Raw genomic sequence first — 26665 nt, 5'->3', positions numbered from 1 at the left:
CAGAAGAAAACATACTCAGGTAGTCAGAGATGTACTGGCGCATCTCACTAGAAGAGGCAAAAGAGCCTGGAGGACCTGGGGGGCCTGGAGGACCGGGGGGTCCTGAGGTGACTGAGATTGAGCCTGAGGAAAAGTAAAATAGAGAAGAACAAGATATGAAGATATGAGACAAAACTGAACGAGATAAGACACAATCAGCTGTTCTTAAAGGTAAAGAAAGGAACGGATTTGAATCATTTACCTCGGGAAGAGCCAGGAACTCCAGGTTCACCTTGAAAACAACAACGACATTTAGATTGAAAACATGAAAGCATTTCGGTTTCTGCTTAACTTTACCTTTAACACCCTGTGGTCCTTGAGGTCCAGGTGGGCCTGGTGGACCAGGAGGTCCTTGAACACTGGACCCTGCATACGTTGACACTGGAAGGAAAGGACAAAGATAACGCGTAAATGCAATGACAGCACGTCCTGCACACCTCCAGACTGCCACTGGGGTTCCTTTCTAATTTGAACATCATCATCGTTTTCATGTGTCGTCAGAACTGACCTCTCTCAGAGCTTCCTGCTCTACCTGGTGGACCTGGTTCACCTGAGGCACAGACGTGGCATCATAGTTAGTGATGATCCACAGAATAAACCAAAACACCAGCATATGACTGAGAGAGGATGAATCATTACGCCACATAAAGAATGACAGTCACCTTGGAAGCCCCTCGGTCCTGGAAGACCTGAAACAGCAATTAGAAATGTCATTAAAATGAACTACGTGGATAGGAAGCTGTTTATAATGAGAAGCACTCACCTGTGGAGCCCTTCTGCCCGGGGGGTCCAGGTGGTCCTGGTGGTCCAGTGTAAAAGGTTCCTGAGAAGAGAGCACAGTTGGAATAAACTCAGTTGTGTAACCAGAGTGTTGTGTTCGCTTACATGTGCAGCCTGGGAGCACACAAATTCTGATTTTGGATCATACCAGAGCTGGATACGAAGCCAGAATCTCCTTTGTCTCCTTTAGGTCCAGGTCTTCCATAGCCTACAGACCCAAACATGATCATTTAAGGTTGATGATTATCAGACAATAATCACTGACACCAGCCTCACTGCAAAGTCAATTAAAACCAGCATTTGAAAAGAATTTCAAAAAAATGTCTGACCTGGTGGACCAGGTGGTCCCGGAGGACCCTGCCTTGAGTCTCCTGATGAAAAACATGTAAAGGCAGCATCAGTGACATGTTGGTTGTTTGTTTAATTTAGAATGTTTGAAACATGCAGTCACAAATGACTTTTTGATGATGACGATACTTGATGTGTCTGTTTTTACCTGGACGACCAGGAGGCCCAGGGGGACCTGGTGGGCCAGGGGGGCCGGATATTACTGAAGCTCCAGCAGAACCAAACTGCCCTAAAGCACAAAAACACACATAAGTATTGAGCCACACTGATATTCTATAATTATCTACATCCCTCCCTGTTTATTGTCTGTCTGTCTGTCTGTCTGTTCTGTTCCCTGTGTAACACGTTCACAGTAACTCCGATTTCTGTTTTCCTTTGTAATGTTGACAGTCCCAAATTCATAAACCCAAACTCTCTAGAGGAACTACTCACTCTCAGCTCTGGTGGAGCTGATAGTCTCAGACGTTCTCACAGTCAGTCCTGGTTCTCCCGTGTCTCCCTTGTATCCTCTGTCACCCTTCGGACCTGTGAAGACAAACCGCTGTGCGTCTCAGAAAAGGACATATTCAGTGTGAAATACGTCCCTAGAGAGGTGTGACGACTCACCAGGTGAGCCAGGCAGACCAGCAGGGCCAATGGGACCTGAGGTGTTTAACCCAAAATGTTAGCAACAAGAAGAAACACGAAATCCGAATCCAACCAACACAACAGTGACCGACTGTGTTGATGCTGATATAGTTTGATCGTGTAGATCACAGACGGAAAAGGACCGACCTGATAATCCTGGAGGTCCGGCAGGGCCGGGAGGACCTGCAGGCCCGGGTGGTCCTGGGATACCGACAGTGGTGGAGCCAGCTGGATAAAAAGTTCAACATCCTCAAATACAATGTCAAATCAACGGTTTGTAAAATAAATTTGTTTGTTCGTGTTCTGGTACCTGCATTAATGATTCTTCCTGGTGCACCTGTTTCTCCTGAAACACAAACACATATCAGATGCAGAGTTTCTCATTACAAACCAACAATATTCAGTTTTCTGTTAAATAAGCTGACAGTTCTGGTACCTTTGGCTCCTGGTTGTCCTGGATTCCCTGGTATTCCTTAAGATTGGATCAAATCAAGCATTAAAAGCAAAATATTAGAAATTCCCCACTGGGTTGGTAAGTATTCATTCTGGACATGTACCTGGTGGTCCTTGAAGCCCAGGGGTTCCTTTACGGAGCAAAAATGTAAATATATTTTTTATACTGTCCACCAATAACACTAATACAGTAAGAAATCACGTTTCCAAAATTCATTCCTAAAGTCTGTTGTACCTGAATGTCCTGAGTCTCCGGGAGGTCCAGCCGGACCTCTAAGTCCAGGGGGTCCAGGAGGCCCTTGATCGCCTGAAATTTTGAACACAGAAATCGAATTTAAACATTTCACTGCTGGAAAAAATGTGCTTCAGGACAATAAATAGTTTTTAATGGTTTATATTCACATGGATCAATTTACCTCTGGAACCTTTTGAACCATCTTGTCCACCCATGCCTGATGACACAACAGAAATATCATTTTAATTTAAGAAACAATCCTTCTTGTCCAGTTTCCAGTAGGGGGTGCCAAAGAGGCAAAAACAAACAGACTGCTCTCTGCTGCCTCCTGATGGAAAATCTGATCCATTGTACATTCCTACTCAGTGTTTCACTTCATTGCAGAACAAGCTGGGGGAGAAATGATCTACAATATTATCAGAGGAATGACCTGAGGCTGGCAACTCACCCATTGAGCCTTTGGGTCCAGGCAGTCCAGGTTGACCACGGTCACCTGACAAGTGGAGCAAGTAGATTCAGAGATGTGCGTAGACCGTACTTAACGTTTCCATTTGTCATTTTAGCAGCTAATTGTTTCAATCCCAAAGCTGCACCAACCTGGCAACCCATGAAGACCTTTGTCACCAGGTTCACCTGAATTGAACATGAAAGAAAAATGAGAAACGTTTCCTGAGCTCACAAATCGTAAAACATTCCTGATGTTGAGATACAAAACCTTTGAGTCCTTGAAATCCAGCAAGCCCCCTGTCGCCTGCAGTCAACAGAGTGTGCGTGAGTCACGATATAAGTCAAGTCAACAAAATCTCCACTTTCCTGAAAATTGTTGTGTAACCAACCTTTGGGCCCAGGTGGCCCTGCCTCGCCACGGAAACCCTGAGAACCTGGATGACCTGCAGAACCATATTCCAGGTAAAATCTAGTACTAAACTAATTTAAAGCATTTTCAGTTATTGCTGGAGAATTTGCGATGAGATGATAACAAGAGGAAACTGACCTGGAGGTCCAGAGAGCCCAGGAGCTCCGGGAGGTCCTTGAGCAGAGATGTAAGGTTAAGTTCACTAAGTTCAACCTATTTAGAACTATGCACATTTCTTTTGAACAGCTCTCAGCAAACCTAGACCTCAACAGCATGCACATCATGTCTTTTGAACAGCTCTCAGCAAACCTAGACCTCAACAGCATGCACATGAAACTTGAATAAGAGGACATAATGTTCAAGTGCTTCATGAGAAACATGAGCCCAGTCAGCCAGAAGGAACTGTGCCTGAAATCTGCACGTGAAGTGGTGATGAATGATTGCACTTTATATTGTGAACTTAAGCTAGTGGTTGAGGACAGTTTACAGAATGAACTAAAATAATATTACTAAAAAAAGTTATAAGTTCTATTTGTCACCTGTTGGTCCAGGATCTCCAGCAGCACCTGCACAAGTCATGAGATACAGTGTCATAAAATGTCCTGATCAAGTGCAGCTCGATGTTACAGATGTGCATTGGAGACAGACCTCTTTCACCTTTTGATCCAACACCTGGTTCACCTCTGGGGCCAGCAGGGCCTTCACGACCCCTCAAACCTGTTGGCCCCTCCAGTCCATGTTCACCTGATGAGAAACATACAGATTGAATCGCGCCAAGAATTGTATTTTATATCCTGCAGGTCAAACTGGATCTGTACCTTGACTTCCTTTCTGTCCCTTTGGACCCTGGGGACCCTCATGACCCATCGCACCAGGTGGACCTAATGTCAAAGGTTACAGTCAGTAAAATCATATATATCACGTATCACATATGATGGTCCTGGGAGAAGTTAAAAAACATCTGATGGAAAATGTTTCCTCACCTGGAATTCCAGGAATACCAGCATCTCCTGCAACAAGTAAAACATACAGTGGATTTAGCTCTAGAATAGAAAACTAATAGAATTACAATGAAACACGAACACAGCATGTCACGCATTGTGTTGCTGACATGCAGACTTAAAGTAAAGTAACTAAAGTAACTGTTAACTAACCAAATGGGCCCATCTTATGAAATGAATCTCACCTTTTGGTCCTGGCATCCCTCCATACCCTGATGATGTTAGAAAAGCTGAACGGAAAAAGAAAAGTTCAGTGACCATAAACACTGTGAGTGTGTGTATCTGTGCATTAATGTAGACAGTGTATATATGTGCCGTACCTCTGAATGCCTGCGACTGCATTTCAGCTCTTAGCATGCGCTGCATGGTTAGTTGAAGAGCAGCAGCATCGATGGAGCCTCCACTCACAGCCAGACCAGTTGTGTCCGTGAAGCTGGTGCCAACTGAGCCGGCGCTGCCACTGAAGACAGTGCCTCCAGAGCTGGCGCTGCCACTGGAGCTACGGGAGCTGGTGCTGCCACTGGAGCTGGTGCCACCAGAGCTACCAGAGCCAGCACTGCCACTGAAGCTGGTGCCAGCACCACTGACACTGGTGCCACCAGAGCTGGCACCTCCAGCACTGGTACCACTGGCTCCACTGGCACTGCTGGCCCCACCGGCACCACCGGTACCACCGGCACCACCGGCACCACCGGCACCACTGGCACCACCAAATCTAGCTCCAGTGCTGATGTGAATATCATTGCCACCGGCTGTGCCACCGGCTGTGCCACCGGCTGTGCCAGTGGCACCTCCCGTTCCAGTACTGGAGCCTGAACTGCCTCCAGCGCCCAGGTGTATGTCAGTGCGAGTGTGACCGCCGCTGTCCATGTAAGTGTTGATCTCATTGGAAGAGCCCGTCAGCCGACTGGTCCGAGCAGAAAGGACTGCAGACTCAGCCTCCAGGGAAGATACTCGATTCCTCAGCTTTCTCACATCCTCGGCTGAGAGTGAATCAACATATGAACGTTTGGGTTCAGGAACAACAAACATATTCAGTTTGTGTTAAGAAATGAATCTGTTTGATGAAAAGAATACAATATGCAAGTTGAATGTAGAATGGGACTAAACCTTTACACCCACAGTCACAAATTACCGACAGCGCTCCTCAGACAAAGATTACCAAACAACTTAATGGGACGATGCCCTGGAATCGAATTTCCACAGAGTATATTTACAGTCTTAGCAGCGCTCAGGACTCTAAGACTGTAACTCTATTTCGAAGGCTGGAACACACATTTAATGACAGCTCCAGAATGAGTTCCAAAGTTCATCTTGCAAGCATTTCACAAGGGATCCTCACCCAATGCAATGAGCCCAAAGAGGAGCCCCAGCAGGAGCAGGGAGAGGAGGAGAAGACCCAGCAGCCATTTCCACCAGGAGCAGCATGAGTCAGAGCAGCAGCACAGTCCGCCGCCCCCGAAGATACCGCTGTCTCTGTGAATCTCTGAGGAGAGAGTGAAGAGAGTTTCAAACAGCACGTCAATGATCGTCACCAGTGTCAACATACATGCAAAGAAATAGTAATACAATTACCTGCATATGTGGCTTTGTCTTTCATCAACACTCCAGATGATCCATCTAGTGTACAAGTCCATGGAAACGTTGGCTTTAGTTTTCAGAGCAAACTAATGTCACAGGAGATGTTCTAAATGATGACTCACAGTAAGTGTTGCCAGTTTCTGTCTTCAGAGGAGCTTTTTCGCTGTAACTTGAAATAAGCTTCTCCTTCTGTATGGAGTCTCCTGAGACCGACCCTGAGAAACCATGTGACCATCCAGCAACGTCATATTTGAGAGAAGAGAACTCCAAAAACACATCTTGATAGATCTTTTCAGGGAAATTTCATGATGAACTGTCCCTTTAAGGTGAGACAAAGTAAAGTATCTGTGTATTAAGTAGCCGACTGACCTCCCCCCAGGTGAACGCTGCTGGTGGTGGTGGTGAATTGTTTGCCGCTGTCTTTGGCCAAAATAAGCGTGTCTGTCTCCCTCCTGGTCGAAGCGTTCTCCTTGTCCGCCATCATGTATTTATAGTCTTTGAAGGAATCATCCACCTGGGATCTTGAAGCTGGCAACAACCAAAACACAGTCAGTGGTCAATGGTCAGTCAAATTAAAGGGTTTCCAGGGAACTCAAATGGCTTTGTGCCTACTTGTCGATACTCCTGTGGTGACAACGCCACCTCCATTGGTCGTGTTTTTCTGAACTCCATAACCTGTAGCAAGAAATACACATTACAATGGGTCAACATTCTTGCCATTGTCAGTGTACTGCCGAGAATGTATACAGTACCTCCTTGACTTGCACTTATGTTGGCTCCACTGGCGGTGAGAACACTGCCAGATGTAGGCGCCAAATTGTTCTGAAAGCCATAAACTGCAAAAGGAGATGTACGAGTGAAAAGAGGCAACAATTCACTCTATGAATTAGAAAGAGAGCTTTTCTTATATTGCTGAATATTAAGGTTGTTATCATTTTACTGCTTAATAACATTGGGGTGCACTCTCTAGCTTTTGGTAATATACCGCCCCCTAATGGCTTGGGGTGTGAAGAAAACGATGCAAGCTGGTTCGCAAACTTACAGATAGTACCTATGAAGGACACAATCAGTGAGGTCTCACCTGACAGGGTTGAGGGTGAGGTGGGGTTGAGTGATGAGGTTCCTCCTGGCATGTTGTTGGTGCCCGTCTGATATGTGTAGCTGCTGGTGTTACCAGCCACCACCGTCGTAGAGGCAGAGGGCAGAGTGGATGTGGACCAAGAGAACATTGGATGGAAAGCATCCAGCGAGGAGGAATCATACCGGCCAGATCTCAGACTCACATCCTGACCGCTGGATTTATGAGAAATCTCATACTGCCCTGACCTCAGACTAGAACTATACTGTCCAGATGCCACACCAGTATCATATTGGCCTGATCTTAGACCAGTATCATACTGCCCTGACTTCACACTAACGTCATATTGGCCTGATCTCAGACCAGTATCATACTGCCCTGACTTCACACTAACGTCGTATTGGCCTGATCTCACACCAGTATCATACTGGCCAGGACTAAGATCATATTGGCCAGTTTGCACACCAGTGTCAACTGGCCCAGATGTCGGAGTGTTATCGTACAGGCCAGATGAGTCAATGGTTTTAAACCCTCCTGATCTGATTCCAGTGCCAACTAAAGTCAGATCTGTAGAGAGAGAGAAGACACAAAGAAAACAACCAAGAAGATGTCAAATTTAACTTGATAGGAAGCAAAGAGTGGAGATTATGTTTTCACTTGTTCTAAAGAAACTTTGGCACAGCCACTGAAACAACATGTTACTGTATTATACAATGATACACCGAAACCCTTACAATCACCCAAAGACTTTTTAGGCAATCTGATCCTTTAAGTAGCATCTGTAATGGAAATACTATGTGTCCTAATGGATTATTAGGACACATAGTTCAACCTATATTCCAATACACATCTTATCTTATCTTAATAGTAATAGTTATTATATCATTATTTAACATCTGACATGAGATATTTCAGATTAATTCTACATCGTTTTAATGCGTATTGTATTGTCTGGATTGTCTTGTATATTTATCTTATGCTTTGTTTTTTATATTTTGTATTGCTTTTTGTATTATGTTTTTTTTGTCAGTTTAAAGACTACAGATTGAAATCAGCGATCACTGTAACCTGGTGCAACCATTTTGTTTTTTATGACTGCACACTGTCCGTTACAAATCAAATAAATCAAGTCAAACACTTTGACATGAACAACCTCTATAGAAAGCTTTTTCAGTGTTCGATGTTTTCACTCCATCTGAACGCCCACTGTCACTTGTCTTTCTGTCAGTCAGTGGGTGTAACTGCAGTGACCTAAGGGCTGAGAACTGTTTACATCATGTGGTACAGGATGTTTTTTTTCCACCCAGGAAAAAAACAAAAACAAAAAACCTTAATGGGTCATGACATCCTAAACTGTGGTATGCGTTAACATCTGGGCTCACCAGGGGATTATCTGTCAGAGAGACAGATGCTCTGTGACTAACGTGTAACTGTAAACCACAGATCTGTGGGGGAGAGACAAAGTGTCTGTGCATGTGAAACATGTGCATGTGTGTGTGTCACTCTGCTGAGAATTTATACCCGACTGAGAGGCCACCGACACCGTCTTAGTTTCCACGCTGGTCTTCTTGGGAACCAGCAGGGTGATGGAGTTGGTGGAGGAGCGTGTGGGACTGACGCTGCTGGAGCGTCCCTTCAGCAGCTTCTTCACATCATCCAGCTCTGTCCCTGCAGAACCAACATTACAACATGGATTTATACCGACCAAACAGGGACGGCAACATCTCAGTATAGCAATTTTATTTTAGAGCATTTTATTTCAGGGACATTTTAAACAAATTAAAAATACATGATGCTTCAATTGGATTAAATTTAAATTTATTGTAAGCATTTATTGTAGCATCTACTAAGTCACTTTCCAGAAGGCAAGTTTTCTCCTGAAATGAGGTTTTCAGTTATTTTCACATTAAGTCACAGAAATCAAACCAAACAGCTTTCAAGTGTCATATATTAGAACTCAGTTCATCAGTAACACGAGGAAGATTCTGCAGCGTTTTCCTCATTAACAATGAACAAATCCCGTCTTTTAACTAAACCTGCTTTCGAGAACGGCCCCAATGTCTAGCGTTGTTTTTGTTGTTCCTCAAACTGCCAGGAGGTGGAGGCAAAGGTCCTGCACAGCTGGTTTCAGGAAAAGCAGCATCAGCAACGTAAGCTCCTACTTTCATTCATTAACGGTGCAAATATATAAAATTGTATACAAATCATTTATGACAACCAATGCTTCATATCTGATCAGATGTTCTCTGTGACAAAGAGCAGCCTGTTATTTGAACACACAGCTGATGTGTAAAATAATCAGTCAGTTATGTCCTATGATCAGCAGGAGGCGACAGCACCCGGATTGACAGCGTAAAGACAGAGCTACTGCCAACGATGACTCATGTGTGCCACTGCTTCCACCGCAAAAGTGCTCAAAAAACTCCTCCCCACGTGAACACAACCCTCAAAACCCCTCGTCTCCAGCTCTTTTTAAATCTCCCTCTTTTCTTTTTTTTTTCTTTCCATCTGTGAGACGGCACATATGTTACGAGTTGTCATGCAAACACAAACGCATGTGAGAAGAGGAAGAAGAGGAAGACGAGGAATGTCCTGTGCGTGATATGCTTAAGTCAAAGAGCAACTTCATTCTGAAGCTCTGAAGTGAGGCTGCTGGAAATGTTGTCGGCTATCCAAGGAGTTCTTTCAGTGGCAGACTCAAATAAAGATGCTTTGTCCCTTTACGAGGAATTGCATAACCATCGGTGAATAGATTCGTGGTCTTACATCTGGAGGCCGAGGGAGAGGCACTTTGTAGCCTGGCTCTGATCTCACTCTCTGGAGAACACAAAGACAAAAACAATCACAACACACAAAGAGATCCCAACTTAATAAAGCATACGCAGAAATACAGCAGCGACGAGGGAGAAGCTTTTGCTGAATACCTCTGCTTTCACTCCGCCCTCGTGTGGCGCTGGAGCCTGAGAAGGAAACAGACGACAGAAAAAGGGGAAAACATAAATACACACAGATAATTTGGGACGATGAAACTGCTGTGCTTTCTGTTTTGTTGAAACCCATAATATTGTCAGCCTCACTTACAGTAGTTTCCATAATCTTTGCGTGTGAATTCTGGGGAGGAATTTGCACTGGAACTCCCTAGAATAAAACACAATGGGGTTGCAGTAATATAAACAGCACCCTTGTGTGCCCTTGTGTTTCCTTCACTTTTCACACTCCTTTTTTCCTCTGATTTCTGGTGATTAACAGGACTCACCGTCATACCCTCCTGACCGGCTGGATGTTGTCTTCCTCTCCCGGAAAGCTGGCGACAGGCCTCCTGATGAGCCAGCAGCCTGCGCCCTCCTGGCACCGCCAGACGAGCTGGACCTGACCTTTGTCACCGAGCTCACGAGATAACTGCCACCGCCCCTGCTTCCACTTCCGTACCCTTCTCCATCCATGAAGCCTCCCCCTCCATCGCCTCCTCCTGAGGAGTCTCCCCCCAGGTAGACTCCTGAGGAGGAGCTGTAGCTACTGCTATTCAAGCCCACAGACGCTGGAGGGAAGGTACACAGAAGTCATCTTTCAACTGTAGTGGGACATCTCTAATACACAAAGGATGTGGAACTTTAAAGGAGCAGTTTGTGGGATACAGTGACATATAGTGGTGAAGTTGAGGATTGCAGCTCCTCGCCGTACCTCAGAGGAAAATGTATGAACCTACAACTTATTTCACACCACAAAAAACACATTGAGGATGAAAACACCTATTCATAAATATTGTGCAACCCCCCCCCCCCAGATGAAGAGAAATGGTTTTAGATCTCCTCTAATCCTGTGGCGTCTGTGTCACTCTTTGCTTGGTTCCTCATCTGTTTTCTGAGCATGTCATCATATAGTCTGTCTGTGGTGGTGGTGGTTGCCATGACAAGCAGCTAATTTCAGGGTGATTTGTTAGTCCCCTGTGTAAACAACGTGAAGTTGCTGTGCAAATGTATCAAGCAACAAACTGTTGCGTTCTGCTAGTTTGCTCAGAGGCAACTAAGCACAGTGCAGCTTTAGGGTACAGTTATGATTAGAAAGGAGGCGACCAAACTAAACAAGTAATCACAGTTGTTTGTGTCATGTTCTCATACAATGTGGAATATTACAAATAATTAAATATCGGAAATACAACACACTGCTCCTTTAAAGTTACTCAGACCTTTGAAATAAAAACGTTTTATTTTCATTGAAAATGGACAGAAATCCATTTCACAATCAGTATCCCAGAACTTCAAATCAAGTTTTGCATCATGAGTGGAAATTTGCTCTCACATGAAGTGAAATAAGTTCCACTGCTGTTCTGCGTTAAGACATTCTTCTCCAAGCCCAGCCCTCCAGCACCGCTGGACATATTCCTGGGATTTGATCCGCCGGTTCCCTCTAGCAACGAGAGGACACACACAGCAAAACAAGGAGAAGCTGTTACTCATCGGCTACTTCCTTTTGGAACAGCTCCGCTGTGATTGTTGTGTTATACTTCCGTTTTACATGCTGAGAATAAAATAAATCTGAGAGAGACACTCACTTGGTGGTAGAGAAGTCAGTCTGGTTGTGGACGTTATGGACTCTGTCACAACTGACGTGTGCATACAAACAGAAGGAAAATGATTACTGGGTGTGCTGTGTGCTCAGACATGCTGATTCGTGTTATCTGGGGAATAATCTTTATAGCGCACAGTGTGTTTATCTTATATTAATCCCAATTGGCAGCTGTTTCTGGAGTGCTGAGTGATTGGCATCCTGATGATTTTACAGAATGAATTCAAATGATTGATCGTTTCTGTTTATAGGCAACGATTAGGGGCTTTACATTTCAGTTTGCTGAAAAATACCTCTGGATGCTGTCTGTCCTCCCACAGAAGCTCTGTCGTTATTTTTAGCTCTTTATTTAATGAGTGAGAACGGTTTGACCTTTGTTAAGTACAGACTTACTGGAAGGTTTAACGTGTGCTTATCACGTTTAGTCAAGGAGTAACACTCTACAAATAACTGATAAAAGGACCCGTTCATCACACGTCATTAATAACCATTATTGTAATCTGCCTCTTGGAACCACGTTGCTCAATTTCTGCATGCTGCGTGTTAACAGTCTGTTTTAGCAGTGCAGTTATTGTCTGTCACCTTATGAAAATACGACAAACACACAGAAAGATTACAGCTAAATATTTCTATTTTCTGAAACTGAATAAACTCATTTAATTATAACGTTCCTTACACTGATTCATGCCACTCTGTCGTTGAAACATACAACACTTTATATTGTATTGTTTTTTTCCTACACATCTTTCCTACCTGAAGGATGTGTCAGTTTGATAGTTGTATAATCAGTACGTGTTGTGACTGTAGTAGATATCATGAACCCAGCTCACCATAAAAAAAGTTACTGACTCGGTGAATCAACTAATAAAAATTAACTGCCTCACCCTTCACAGTACATTTCTATGTTTCGTGCTGCTGTAGTTTCTCTTTCACTGCAGTGAGTTTGGAAGTCTGTCTTTTCCGGGGGTGTCACAGTTCAGATTCACAGCTTGCTGCAAACGCTCTGGAGATTTTACACCAGTCCCGTGAAAACGAGTGAACCGTCTTCACGACAACAGAGGAACTCCCACAGGCTCATGGAGGTCACGAGACAAATGGCTGTTCTGTGATCTGAGTTCACATCATGACGACGATGATCATCATGATCATTTAACTTTCAGTGAGAAAAAAATTATAACATTTGTGCTTTTTTATATTCACGTTCTGATTTTGAGGCCAACGGCAGCTTTCTTCCACCATCTTGCTCTCAAGTTGCACTGTATATTCTGTAGAAACATCTAAATTCTAAAACAAGTTCATGTTAAGCTGCCCCCAACTCGTCCTCCTCCTCATCAACCTCCTTTTAGGGAGGTCAGTTTCAAAGTCATGGCTGAAAACGAACCATAATCAGACTTGTGCTGTTGTTGCCCCTGACCGTTGGAACGGCGTCAAAATTGTTTTAGAGACGCCGGTGAATTCGTTCATGTTGGTCAAAAAACAATTAAAACTCTCACACAACATTGTGAACATTCATTTTCAACAGTATTTATAGTGTAAAGCATATATAAACAGAATGTGATGATATCATGGTTGACAGGCTTTAATACTGATTATTTTATATCAGTATATCGATAGACACCATGATGAAGGAGGACTCAACTGTGTCCGTCTGTCGCTGACTTTTTTAAAGTGGTGGTTGCCCTCAGAACTTGATTCAATGTAATTTTGAAATTATATGTTTCTGGGTATCGTAGTGTGTTAGAGTAGACATTTTTATTTGGCCTGGTGCATCCGGCTCCTATACTTATGTATGTGTGTGTGTGTGTGTATGTGTATTAGGCCTAAACATGCTCAGTTTTATATAACAACCGATTCCATGTTTTTTTTTCTAAGTCTACATCAGTCATATAATCAGACGTCCTCTCTCCATCATTGTGCGTGTAAATAAGTTGTTGGAACTAGTTGGTGACAATTTATGTTCAGTGATGACAAGCGAGTGAAAACTAGAAGAAACTTAGTTTGAGACTCCAGAGTGAAGAATAGAGATGAAACCAACGCTTGCAGATGCATGTTGACAGTAACAGTCAGCCCCCCGGGAAAGACAGACAGAGAGCAAAACCCAACAACAGGCAGATGTGGTATCTCAAATGTATAATTAAACAGCTTAAACTCAGACATCTATCTATAAGAACACTTTGAATCAGATTGGACAGTTCTGTGACTCTAGTAACGTGTTTGGTTTTGACAGACTAACAAACCAAAAGCTCCTGCTCAATAGCTCAAGTGTTGTTTTTTTCTAAATTACATTATCATTTATTTATTTATTGTATGTGTGTGTGTGTGGGGGGGTGAACTAGTCCTTCTATTTTTATGCTTTCTTTAAGTTTTGAAACTTAGAGCTACAGAATGAATTCAGAAATCTCACCCCTTTCCTCTGACAAGCGTCCAGAGAAGTCCATCTGTCTGGTTAACTCCTCCATTCCATTTTATCTGGTGACATAAGGGCATGGAAGAATCGTGCCAAGTGTTAAGAGTTCCGTCTAACTGTGGTTAAAAGGCATTCTAGCAGACAAATCCAATGGGAAAAGGGCAATATGGCACAAGGATCTTTGGGATCACAGGCTATGGGGACTTGGGTCTGACTGTCCAAATCACAAAAAATAACTCGCCATGTCCAGTTTTCCCTGCATTTAATTTGATTATCCAAAGTAGAAACACTCTCCTCTCAAAGCACTGACTGTTACAGCAAGTTCCCAGACACATTTAACTCTCCTGTGAATAGCTGTAAGGCTCCAGAGGCAACAAAGCATCACAAAGAGCCAATGTACAGATATCAATGGACTAGAACTCTTTTTGTTTGAGGAATCAGAACAACAAAAGAGCCAAAGAAGACTAAAGTGAATCACTGCAGACTCAAAACATTGCCCTCTCACCACACCCTGATGGAGAAAACTCATTTTCAGCACACTTCAATGTCATTTCACCCAATACAACATGTATCCTTGCAGACCATGCGGTTTAAAGTACAATTTTGAATCCACTTATATATGTTTTGCAGTTCTACACATCTATGACTCCATACCTCAGCGCCTGTACAAAGTTTTCCGTAACAGGCTGCAATTGATCTGAGCAGCAACTAAGGCTGATGTCAAAGGAAGCAGACAGCCAGGTCAGGTCCTGCATTATATTTAGAGAGATGTAAATAGCCCAGTAAAAGAGCATGTAAAACTATCCTGAGCTCACTTTAACGGGCTAATTTTAAAGATACCACAGGAAGAAAAGACCTCTCCTCTCAGAGTCACAGCTGAGATACTGAAATAATATATATGAGAAAAAGTTTGCCCCCTGCAAAGCCCAAAGAAATAAAGTCTGACAGCCCATCACCCAAGGCCCACAGTGGATGTTAATGCAGATGCAGCAGCCAGGTGGGACACGACAATCCAGCACTTTTTAAAGAGTTTCCATGTCATTCCTCTGCCGATCCAGTCATTCCTACCTTCAAGTGGATACCAGTCACTCAGACGTCCTGTGCGCACCGATGCACCGATCCGCGGGGGGAGAATGGAGGTGACGCGCCGTGCTGGGACGTTTTTGAACTCCTCGGTCCTTTTGTGTCCTTTTTTTTTTTTTTTTACTCAACTTTCCCCCGACGAGTCACAACAAAGATGTGGGCACCGGTCCCAGCCGCGCCCATCAGACCAGGAGCTGTGGCAGCAGACAGGTGGAGCAGGAGAGTTGGAGATCCAGCGCCTGAGGGACCCAAAGGTGTCAGAGGCACGGACCACAGAGGAGTGATGGCCTCCTCCTGCTGCTGCACCAACTGCTGGAGAGAGGAGGGCTGGAGGAGGTGGGATTTTTTTTCTTCCTTTTTTTTTTGTCTTTCTGTTTTTTTTTCTTTGTGTGGGTGGGTGGGTGGGAGAGGGGTTCTTCTGTTACAACACGTGCTGCAGATCCATCCTGTTGCAGCTGGATCGCATCTGGTGCACACATTTATGTCTTCAGCCACTGCTATTACACAACCTAACAGCATTATACCACAGACACAGCAGGCCAAAGCAGCAATCTTTGCATTGCAAAAAAAAAATGCCACTCAGCATGTTTTAGTTTTTTTCTTTTTATACAAATGAGTTTTGATGCTAATAAAGTAAAAATAGTCACACTAAACGGGCCGTATCCATGAATTTGCATTTTGGCAATTTAAGCAAAATCGGATGTTTTATTTTCTCCTCTGGCAGCCACAAGTAGCAATGGGCTCCCTCACCCACCACACCCTGTGCAGACATCCACCCTCCCTGCATGACTCACACCAGCATGACTCCAATCAAAAATGGGGAAAAAATGGCCCCAAGGACAGTGTGCAGGGGAGGAGGTGCTCCAATCACATCCATGTGTGAGCTCAAATAATGCCAAACCTAACGGAAATGGGCTGGATTAAAACAACAGATCCCAGAGGTGTGACATAAAAAGCACATTGATGTTTGTGTTGAGGAGAACAGCCTCCCAGATAAAGAGTGTGTAAACCAGATGGCAGCAGCTCTGGAATCGACCAAAGGTTCATTAGTACGCTGCACGGCACTGAACTTAAGATAAGACACCGTGGCATGTAAACATTCATTTATCATACAGAGAAAGAGAATGTTTTTTTATTAACTAAACCAGATAACATGATGCTTCATGGCCTGGTGTTCTTCATGACAGTGAGTTATCTTACGCCACTCTGGTGAAATCTCCTGGAGGCACAAACATTCTCCAGTCAGCCAGTGCTTGTTTTATTGCAAACAATAAAAGATAATATGGGAAACGCTGTAAAAGTTTGGAATGGTTCGGCCATTGTTAGAGAGATAAAGCCGCTGCGCTTCTTTGCTTTGGCATCACACTTTGTTCTGAGTGAAGTTGGTAAAGCTCTCCAAGAACAGAACAAAACAGGAGGGCACCCGATGTGTGTTCCAGCAGTTCATGCCCTCGTCGGATTTCTGTCTGTGTATTTACCTGGATCTTTGGTTTTTTACAGAGATGGAAACTGATACAAACAATCCCTGTTCCTATACAAAGGAGTCAAAATACTTGTCACGCGAACACTGCAACACTTTGAGATTCAGATGTGTAAAGAGCATTTTAATGTTCATTTGTGCAAAAACATGCCCCTCCAGTGCACACCTGTGTTTTATGAGAGCGCTGGCACCCACACTCATTTCTCACATAGACTCTAGATTCTGTAAATATTATTGCTGAAGTTACTTCTTACATTCTGCAGAGGATCAAACCACAGTATCTCATGAGAGCTGGTTAAATGTTCAAAAAAAGCTGAGAAAAAGGTCTGACTCATAAATAGTAATTATCTTCAATCCCCAGTCATGCAACAATCATGTGTATAAAATGCTTAAAATCCCCATTCCCCGGGGTGTGTGATATTAGACTGCCAAGTGTTCGAGTCTAGGCAGGATAACATTCACACCTTTCTCCTGACGGCTACAGAAACACCGTTACAAATTCCAGTACATGTCTCAGAGGAATCTGTGTGCTGGAGTTGAATATGCGTCTCTGAATAGATGTGAGTTAACTGACGAGAAGCATTGAATCACATTATGACTCGACCATAGCAACAAGTGAACAACACTGGAACTGACAACAAGTCGGAAAAATCTCCACATTTACTACCACATTTGTCACATAATTGATACTACTGTGACTATACATCCATAGTAGATGACTATCTGTGGTAGATTTAAAAGAAAGAAAGACACATTTTAGGGGAAATGAGGGATTGTTCACAATGAGTCTCATCAAAATTTGAAGCAAAATGTGTAAGAGAGGATTGTGACATTGTCAAGTGATTCGGATAAAACTGGAAAACGTCATTTGTCGCTGAAAACACCAATTCCCATGATGCAGTATACAGTGACGTCATCACAACCCCTCCAATCGGAGGCTTCGGAGGGTTTCTTGAGTAGCAAAAACACGGAAAAACAGAAAACTCACAAAGAAGAAGGAAATCGGATAATATCCCCGGTACTTTTACATTTTTAGTCAGTGTTACCTCAAACGTATCTTGGTTTCTCCGTAGATATTGCGTACAACCATTTAAATGTTTTGTCGGGTCACGTCGCGCTGTGTTTGGTGACAGTTCGCTATGTGACCAGCTAACTAATGGGGCTTTTTTTTTTTTTTTTTTTTTTTTTTAGCACCACTAGTTTGGTCCTGACGATCTTCACAGAAGAAACGTGTGTCGACTCGACCCGATGGAAGACTCGTTGATGGAGAAAACACCAAAGCCAGACAAAGTGAAGTCGGTGTATCATTCACCCGGTGACCCCCTGCAGTCGAGCCCCCGTGGCTCCAAAGTGACGGTAACTCCAGCGTCTTTCTCTGTGACGTGAACCTGTCACGTGTTGGAAATCTGTCTCCTCCCATCATCCATCATCCATCTGTTCGACCAGCAGCAGTCTAGTTGTGTTGAGTGTTTTGGATAAGGTTAATTGAAGGTTAAGGTGTTTGAAAGTGTAGGTGGTATATTCCCACATGGTGTTACTTATTTAATGTTGATTAGTCAGAGCTGCTAACGACTGTCTTCTGTCTGTGCCTTGTCATCTCCGCAGCCTCATCAGAAGCTCAGCGCCTCCCTAAAGGAGAGGCTGAAGAGATCAAGACGTTCCTTCACCTCGCCCTTCTCTGTGGCCAAGCGCCTTTGTGTAGATGAGGAGGAAGGCCGACAAGTTCCAGCAGAACCCCTGGAGACACTTAATAACCCTCCACTGATCACACAGTGTGTTGATGTAAACAGAAATGAAGCGGGATCTGGGAGTCAAAGGTTTTCTGGAACGAATCCTGGACCAATACGCAATCCTTCAAAAGACTTAGCACAACGGGAGCAACTCAGCAGGGAGGTGAAAGACAAGACGGAGAAGCTGCGCAGACTCAAGATGGTTAAAATGTACAGAAGCAAGGTATCAGCTCACTGGAAGTCATCTAGGCTACTCCCAATAAAAACACAATTTCTGACATTTTATTGTCTTTTTCTGCAGAACGATTTAAGACAGCTCCAAACGTTGATTGACAAGTGGCGGAGTTGTTCTCAGGCGGCGTTGTACGAGCTCCAGTCAGAGGTGCCTATCGACGGACGGAAGGCCAGCATGTCTGAGCTGATCGACCTCTTCGGACTGGATGAAGGCATTCTGCACTTTGACCGCACAGAGGAGGACTTCACCTCCTAAAAGAGCTTCATCATCAACAAATATTAATTATACTTCGTTCAAACTGTGTTTTATTTATTGCTGCTATGACATTTTCCTTTGAATGTTGAATTTACATGTTAAAACAAGATTGAACAACAACAAGTTAAGTTAGAAGAGAAGGCTGTGCTTAGTGTTTCATCATCTCAACCGATGGAAAATTCCTCATCATCTGTCGTTGGAGTTCAGCGTTGAGCTGAGCCAGTTCCTCTGCCTGTGCTTGGACAGTGTCCTTGAGCTTCCTTCTCCGTAAGACTGCCTGATAGCGTTCCTCTCTTTTTGCAAGCTCATTCTGGCCTGAACCTAAAAAAAAAAGTTTAAAGAGCCTCAATAAAAAATGACAACTTGGTGCTGGAGAAGTGACATTTTTTTTATTACCTGTTGCTTCATAGATGCGAGTCATGTCTGCCACTATCACCCGCATGTCCTGTATCTGCTCTTCTAACTCTGTATTCTTCTCAACTATTATTGCTGCTCGTTTATGAAGCTGTTCAATTTTCTGTTTTCGCAGCTGCAAGTCCTTCAGTTGAGCCTAAATGAATGGAATATCCTGTGCATATCATCTTCAGTACTAGTAGTACAGGGTGAATGACGAGTACACGTTATTTACCTTTTCCTGTAACATTTGAGACACCCGAGATCCACGATCTGTCCTGTTTATATACTGGAAGAAAACAAGAAACCTGTGATGAAAAAACAGTAGAAGTAACATAAAAGTCTTTATTCTTAGTTGGTGCTGCATTGGTGATGAGTGATCCCACAACAAAAACAGAATTTAATGCACAGGGGCACTCAGGATGGATTTGTTGGTGTTCTGAAACTTTGGTTTCAACGTGAAACAATGACAGGAAGCTGCATGCCGCAGCAAAACCACCTGAACTTCTTGCCAAGGAAAACTGGCATTGAGGCCTGGAGACACGTTTTGTGTGCCGTGCTCATCAGCTTGTTTTGAACGAGTGGATGACTCACTAGGGTCTTCATGTACTGTCTCGTTCCTAAACCTCCCTGTGATGTGTATAAGGGGTGAATGAACTGAAACCAGGTTATGATGAACGGCTGATGTGTTGAAAAGGAGATGAGGAATAGTTTTGACCAGTCTCAGGGAGCAGATCGAAAAGATGCCTGAAGAAAAAACGCCTTCGCATGAATCTGTTATGAAACACATCTGTACTCAGGTAGGGCAGCAGCTGTCTGCCCAGAAATCATCTGAGGCTGCCAAAAACAAAATACCTGCCTTAAGAACAGTGGCTGAGGCTTAGCCAGCTATGATAACAGGGTGAACTTTTGGTTGTTCCATCTCTATTTCAAAGCCTGAAAACGTGACATCTAATTAGCATGTCTGAACTAGAAAAGTACTCAGAGCTCAGACCTCCAGCAAGCAGCTCATTTCCACCCTTGTTGTGACTTCCACCCAATATTATCATCTACATTCATTTTATCTACTCTTAATCAATTCATTGATAATCTAAACATGACTCTGTCACTTATAGTCAAATAGTTAAAAAAATCTAAACATTAGCAACCTTGTTACAGAAATCACACACTCAGATCTCTATTTTATCTGTTTGTTCTCCTAATTATTATTCTAATTATCCCTGGGTGGGCTCCAACCCCCAACCTTTGGGTCAACAGCCAGACCCACTAACCACTGGACCACAGAGACAATCCACTGCTGCTATTGTGGAGTTCTAGACACAGATACTGCAAATGTCCCTATCTCACAATAAGGAAGAATGCTTCAACAGATTCCTGGACAAAGATGGTTCCAGAACATGACCAACATTTAATCATTCACAAACAAACAAAGAGACAAACAGATAAACAGAAAAAAAACCTCCTTGGCGGAGGTAATTACACACTATGACTGTCTGACAGACTTTGCTGTTCAGAAAGTCTTTTTTCAGAGTGTATTACCTCAGTGACACCAAGCTGGTATTTGAATTGGGCGTCTGGCGTGTTTGAGCAGCGACACTCACCTGCTTCTGCTCTTCAGTGAGGCGTAACCCCTGGATGGTCCTCACGTCGCTTTTGAGATTATTGATCTTCATCGTCCTCATGTTGTTTTCCCACTCCAGCTGGATGATGTCCTTACGTATGTCTTTTGTCCTCACCATGAAGGAAATCTTCTGCTCGCCAATGGTCTGATCAGACATCATACACGTTTTCTCACCTGATGAATTTCATGACTACACACATTTCAGTATGGGGAGACTGTTTTAGGAAGTGTGTGGAATAAACTGACCTGGATGACGCGGTTCAGGTCCTCCACGATAGTCCTGTGGAGAAGTATGGAGTCACTGTAGTCAGGAGCAAGACCTTTCGGAGACACCTCCACCTGGCCCTGTTTGAGAGGCAGTTGGACCATGGTGTCCAGCAGGACTCGGTTCTTCTCTTTATGCAGACTAAGAGATCAGAAAAACAACACTGGATGACCATTTTTTTAATCAAGTAATCGGGCAAATTCATTTACGTTTATTAATCATATGCATCAGTATTTAGCAGTGAAGTTATTATGTATTCAGGAGAAGTGTGAGACCTTTCGAGTTCGTCCCTGATATTTTTGATTTCCTCTTGAGCAGCCTTAGCTTCGTCTTTCCTGTTTTGCAGGAACGCCTGCATCTCCGCAAGAGTCAGTGCCGTTGCTCTTACCTGCGATGGATGTATCCAGCAGTTAGAACAAAAATAATGTGGTTAATTTCCATACAACTGGTAAATTGACGGTGGTGTCTTGTGATAGCGAACATAAGAACTAAAGTATGCTACAACTGTTGTCAAATTCCTCTGCCTGCATTTTCTCATTCTCAGAAATTGGCACAGGTGATGCATTTCTAACAGGCCGTGTCCTCATATTACCTTTTGTTCACTCTCTACTTTGTTTCTGCGAGCCGCACACAGCTTCTCCCACATTGATAGGTTCAAGACATCTGGCATATTCTCAGGTGCATCCAGCTCCTCCATGGCTGTCACCATTTTGTCAAGTCCATTTGGAGTGAGCGAAGCACACGTCTCCGGCCCTCTGAAAGAGTTGTTATCGGTTTGGGCCCTCATCTTCTGAAGCCTGTAGTGTTACAAACAAACGGGATCAGAGCAGCAAATGCAAAGATCCAAATCCAGGCACAAGTTTATGTTGAAAGTACCTGGGCCTCCGCTTGAAGAGTTTAAACAGCTGATCAACAATATGTTTTGGTGCATTAGCAAAATTCTTCTTGAAGTCTTTTTCAAGAACCTTTGGAGACACACGGGTGGTGTTATGGTATTAACTGTGACAGACTTTCACTGTCAAAATGATTTCTGCTCCATCAGCAGACTTACTTTGTCCTCAGCAACAAGGTCCTCATAAGTCTCATGATACAATTCTAATTCTGGTTCACGTTTCTTCACCACTTCTTCAATTTCATCCTGTGAGAGGAAAAGCATGTCAATAAAACCAGAGGGCCATAAATGGGAAACAGCGACTGGAAGCCAAACGGATTTGAATGCCACACAGGTTAGCTCTTGCAAAACATGCCAGTGCGATGGGACGATAGAATGAAAAAACAAAACATCTGAACCTCACAACAACAAAAAAAGACAGAATCTGACGTTCATAAATTCCTTCAGCATTATGCTTTCTGACCTTGTATGCCAACAGCTTTTCAAGTTTGAGCCTGAGCGCCACTTGTCGATTTCCCATCACCTCGTCCATGCGGACTGAATAAGCCAGATGAGTGATCTTGAGCTCCTCCTGTGAAATGCATCAAAAACACCAGGGGAAGGTTTTCTAAGGTGTCACACCATATCAGCTATTAGTCAGATATTCCAGGTAATCTAACTGAGAGATTTGTCATCGAATGGGTTGAATTCTTTGTCAGAAGGAGCCTGTGTGTGTGTGTGTGTGTGTGTGCTCACCTGCTGTACAGCCATTTCATACTTAATTTTATTCTCAAAAAGCCTTTTGAAGGTTTCATCGAACCGTTCTGTAGCATCCTTTGTGGCCGCCTGAAGTTTTTTCATTTCCACTTCTAATGACTGCAATTACAGTACAGACAGAGGAGTGTTTGTGGATCCCTGATGGGGAGAAAATCAAATCTCTGCGCGGCAAACACACAGGTGTGAATCATTTTTTTGCTCCAGTACCTTTTTGTATTTCTCCTTCTCCACGTTCAGCTCCTCAGCCTTCTTTTCATACTCTTTGTACTCCTTTCTTTCCTCCTCACTCCAGTCGGTGTGTGGTTTGGTCAAAGAAAACTCAGGAGGAGGTACTTCCTGAGGAGTAAATTCAATAGGAACTATGTGCCCTTCGTGTTGAGTTAGCAAAAAAACAACTGACATGGCTTACAAAGGAATTCAAGGAACAAAAAAAATCCAAATAACTTGCTTTAAGGAAGAGAATTGCAATTTCCTGAGGGAACGCCTAAGTTCGATCTGATCTAATTACAGAAATGGCAGCAGGAGGTCATAATTGCTTCTAGAAAAACATTTTCAGCTTTAAGATAATTGTTTGGGTTATATCCACAAGCTGACCTTACCTTTTTGGATTAATATGTAATATACAGTATTTGACCAAAGTAAAATGAATACAAAAACATGACCCACCTTTAGCAGGAAGCCATCTTTTTTCATTTCTAATGATCCATCCATCATGTCATCAAGAGCCTTCTCTCTGATATTGTCACGCTGAAATAAAAAAACAACAACAATCGATCAGCAGAACTGTCAGCCACATTTTTCATTTATGGTATTATATACATTATAAGTGTGCCCTAAAGCCACTAGCACGTTAGTAGTCAGTGTGTTGTCAGCAACAATCACAGATGCAGGCAGTACAAAGGGAAGAAAAACAAAATTGTATTTATTATGGCAACATACCTTGGCAGCCAAACGTCTTTCCTCTTCCAGCTTCTTCCTCTCCTCCTCCTTCCTCTTCTCTGGGCTGAGGTACTTTTCTACTTTTATCTGGAGCAGAACAAAGACAGTATTTCACTGGTAAACAGAAGCACAACACATTCCCACTTAATATCAGCCATGCTGCACATCTAAGCTGTTGCCAGTCGAGCGTCAACAGTGCTGATGTTTCACGTAACCTCTGAGTCGTCTACAGTGAACAGCTTCTCTGGCTTCTCGCTGGCGGTCACATCCGGTTCCCACAGGTCCCCCTTGATGCCTAGCTCCAACATAATATCCCTGATTTGCGTGTTCCTGTCTCTCAGTCGGTTGATCTCCTGCAACTTCTGCCTGTGTACGACGTCAAATTCAGCATTGAATGCTGTCTTTAATTTGTGTGTCACATCCTGTGAAGAGTTGAGGAGAAGTTGTAAAGTAGTATTTATGCCATATCTGCTGTTTTCCGATAAGACAAAATCACATTATGTCCCCACCTGTAGAAGAATGATCTGGTTGATCATCTGTTCGATGGTTTGCAGGCTGACCTGATCATACAGGTGAGGATGAGAGCAGCCTAACTCAGCGGAGAAGCTTCCTGTTACTATGACATCTTCTGCCTCATGCTCTTTGGCTTCCTGCTCGGGCTCGTTGGTGCTGGATTTCTCTAGTTGGCGCTGCTGCAAGTGAGGAATGAGGACAATTACTGAGAGCGAGGGGGCTGAAAGAAATGCTGAGCACTGGAACTGCAGCCATTCGTGAAAACTCTTTTTAGTCTGCACAGCCATAAATCTAGAAAAAGTTACACGCTGCTAGACGAGCATGCAGTCAGAGATGTGATTCAAGGCATTACATTCTTTTTCTCTGCAGTAAACTTGTTTTAAAATGTATTTTGAATAGTTATCAGGCTGTAAAAAACACTCATGTGAACTGATTTCTGTGACTAAAAAGATGAAACATCTGCTCACTGCGCAAACAGCCTTTTCCAGCACCCTTATATTCTCCACCCTGCGAAGGTCCTCCAACTCTCTCTCTGTTCGCTCTCTCATAGGATAGTTCCTCACCTCCCGGTCAGAGTAAAAGGCCTGTGGGAGACACAGAGACAAGAGAAGTTTCCACAAATCCACAAAATATAATGGTAACAAAGAACTGTAACACCTCAGTTTGACAGTTGCACCTTCACAGCTTTGCCTTTGACCTTCATCGAATCCCAGTGTTCTCTCTTCAGGACGTCACAGAGGTCAAGTTTCTCTTGATTCCTCCGTTCGCTTTCATTTCTCACCTACAATCAGAGATAGACTTTGTAATGATGTGAAAGATAAACTGGACAATTACTGTTTTTAATCACTGGAGCGGGCGTTACCCTGGAAACCTCTTGCTGCACCATGGAGTCTAATCTCATCTGCTCCTCCATGTCCAGGTTGAACTCCTTTAGCTCCAGACGTTCATTTTCTGGGACAGTCTCATTTTCACTGATCATCAGCCGGATCTAACGGGATAAAGGACTCTGTTTTGTCAGAACATTTGTGAAAACTGAACACAATTTGTTTAAATGTATATCTTGACGTGTCTATTTTGGATGTCAGGTACAGAAACATGAATGTTTTTTTTGTTTTTTGTTTTTTTTTCCAATGTCTGAATGCATTTATATGTTAATCACCAGGACTGGATATTTAACATTGCTATCCAAAACCTTTTGGCGTGTGTGTGTATGTGTTGCCATGGATATTTAGCTGTGGAATAATTACAGGAATCAGGAGCAGCAGAAGATGTCAGTTTGTTGTTTTATAGGCAGAACTTTTGCTTGTCGTGATCCTGTTTCTGTGCAACAAAGTCTTAGATTCAAGTGAAAAAAACCTTTAAATTCTCTTACAGTGTCACGAATCACTTTCACTCTTTGCTTCAGTCTTATCTTTGTCTCATCATATTGCAGATCGGCCTTTTTCAAAATCTGTTTGACAGACATAGATTAAACATGGGTCAGATTGCATTAGGTTTAACAGCAACAGCTCAAAACAGTGCATCCTATCAAGCAGAGTCAGATGAAGTCCTCCCATTAAATTTGGCAAGAAAGTGCCTCTGCCCGTTTCCCATGAATGAGTGTCAATGAGGCGTAAAATCCCACATGGGTGCCAAGACACTTTCGGAATCCTCCACCTGCTATGTTGTGATAAGGAGTATTTAAAGACATTCAGCATGATTTAAACTGCTTGTCACCACCACAAATGTTTGAGTATATTAGTCACTGACCGCCTCTTGTCTGCTTTCCAGCCAGGTCGGGTTTGAAGGCTGAGCAGGCATGAGGCTGTCACAACTCTCATCCTGCTCCGTCACATCCACAGATGCGCCCCCACTGGTCTTAAAAAAAAAAAAAAAAGCGTGATGTGATTTGAAATGCTTATATTTGGATTCATCATTTCATACTGGATTCAATTCATTGGGACCTTTGATGGAAACTACACCTGGAAACAGAGAATATACAGATTCTATAGAGCTTAAGATTGTAGAGCAGCAGTCTAGTCCCTAAATAGAACAGAATTAAATAGAGTATAACGATTTACCTCGCTTTCCTCTGTTTTTTCAATGTCGGCTGGAGACGCCTGGTCCCACTCAGGCAAACTGATGAGGACGGGGTTCTCTGTGCTGAATACGTTACTCAACAAACAATCCCTGGACCGAATCCACTGAGAGGCTCTGTTTGCCTCAGCAGCATCCAAACCTTTGATTCTGCAGAAAAGACAATAACACAGATGGAAGTTAAAGACCCCCCGTTAAACTGGTGCATCCATCTTTTTTATAATGGTTATTTACTGAATATGACTGCAGAAATGTACCGAATGAGGATCTTTCATCCAAATAGGGGTCACTAGTGAGTGTGGAAAAACACTGACGAGGGTAAAATGGTATTCATCTCCTGCCAGAAACGTTCCAAATACTTGTAGAATCTAGTGATGATCCACCTATGTACAAAATGTCTATTTATGTTCCTCAGTGTTCTTGTTGAGAAAGAGGCCTGCCGAGCACAAACTATTT

General features: G+C 43.3%; 2 protein-coding genes across 2 annotated transcripts; one reads left to right on the top strand and one right to left on the bottom strand.

The window, feature by feature from the left end:
• The first annotated feature begins 17782 nt into the window (after positions 1-17782).
• On the top strand, positions 17783-18754 carry LOC144742345 (swi5-dependent recombination DNA repair protein 1 homolog). Its single transcript, XM_078624814.1, has 3 exons — positions 17783-17890; positions 18140-18487; positions 18566-18754. The coding sequence occupies exons 1-3, from the start codon at positions 17783-17785 to the stop codon at positions 18752-18754; spliced, it is 645 nt and encodes a 214-aa protein (XP_078480940.1).
• Positions 18755-18902: 148 nt separating this feature from the next.
• On the bottom strand, positions 18903-26359 carry LOC144742344 (cilia- and flagella-associated protein 43-like; the record flags this gene model as incomplete). Its single annotated transcript, XM_078624813.1, has 20 exons — positions 18903-19075; positions 19151-19304; positions 20749-20913; positions 21015-21174; positions 21309-21421; positions 21626-21830; positions 21910-21998; positions 22085-22171; positions 22389-22496; positions 22661-22780; positions 22889-23017; positions 23348-23428; positions 23621-23707; positions 23836-24042; positions 24130-24312; positions 24601-24717; positions 24810-24914; positions 24996-25121; positions 25883-25990; positions 26194-26359. Coding segments are annotated over 20 exons (2683 nt in total), but the record flags the coding sequence as incomplete, so codon positions are not given.
• Between the last annotated feature and the right edge of the window lie 306 nt (positions 26360-26665).

Source organism: Lampetra planeri, unplaced genomic scaffold (genome assembly GCF_965212315.1).
Source record: "Lampetra planeri unplaced genomic scaffold, kcLamPlan1.2.h2 scaffold_999, whole genome shotgun sequence".
NCBI classification, from domain to species: domain Eukaryota; kingdom Metazoa; phylum Chordata; class Hyperoartia; order Petromyzontiformes; family Petromyzontidae; genus Lampetra; species Lampetra planeri.
Note: the sequence above shows the minus strand (reverse complement) of the source record. Positions and strands in the feature narration are given on the sequence as shown.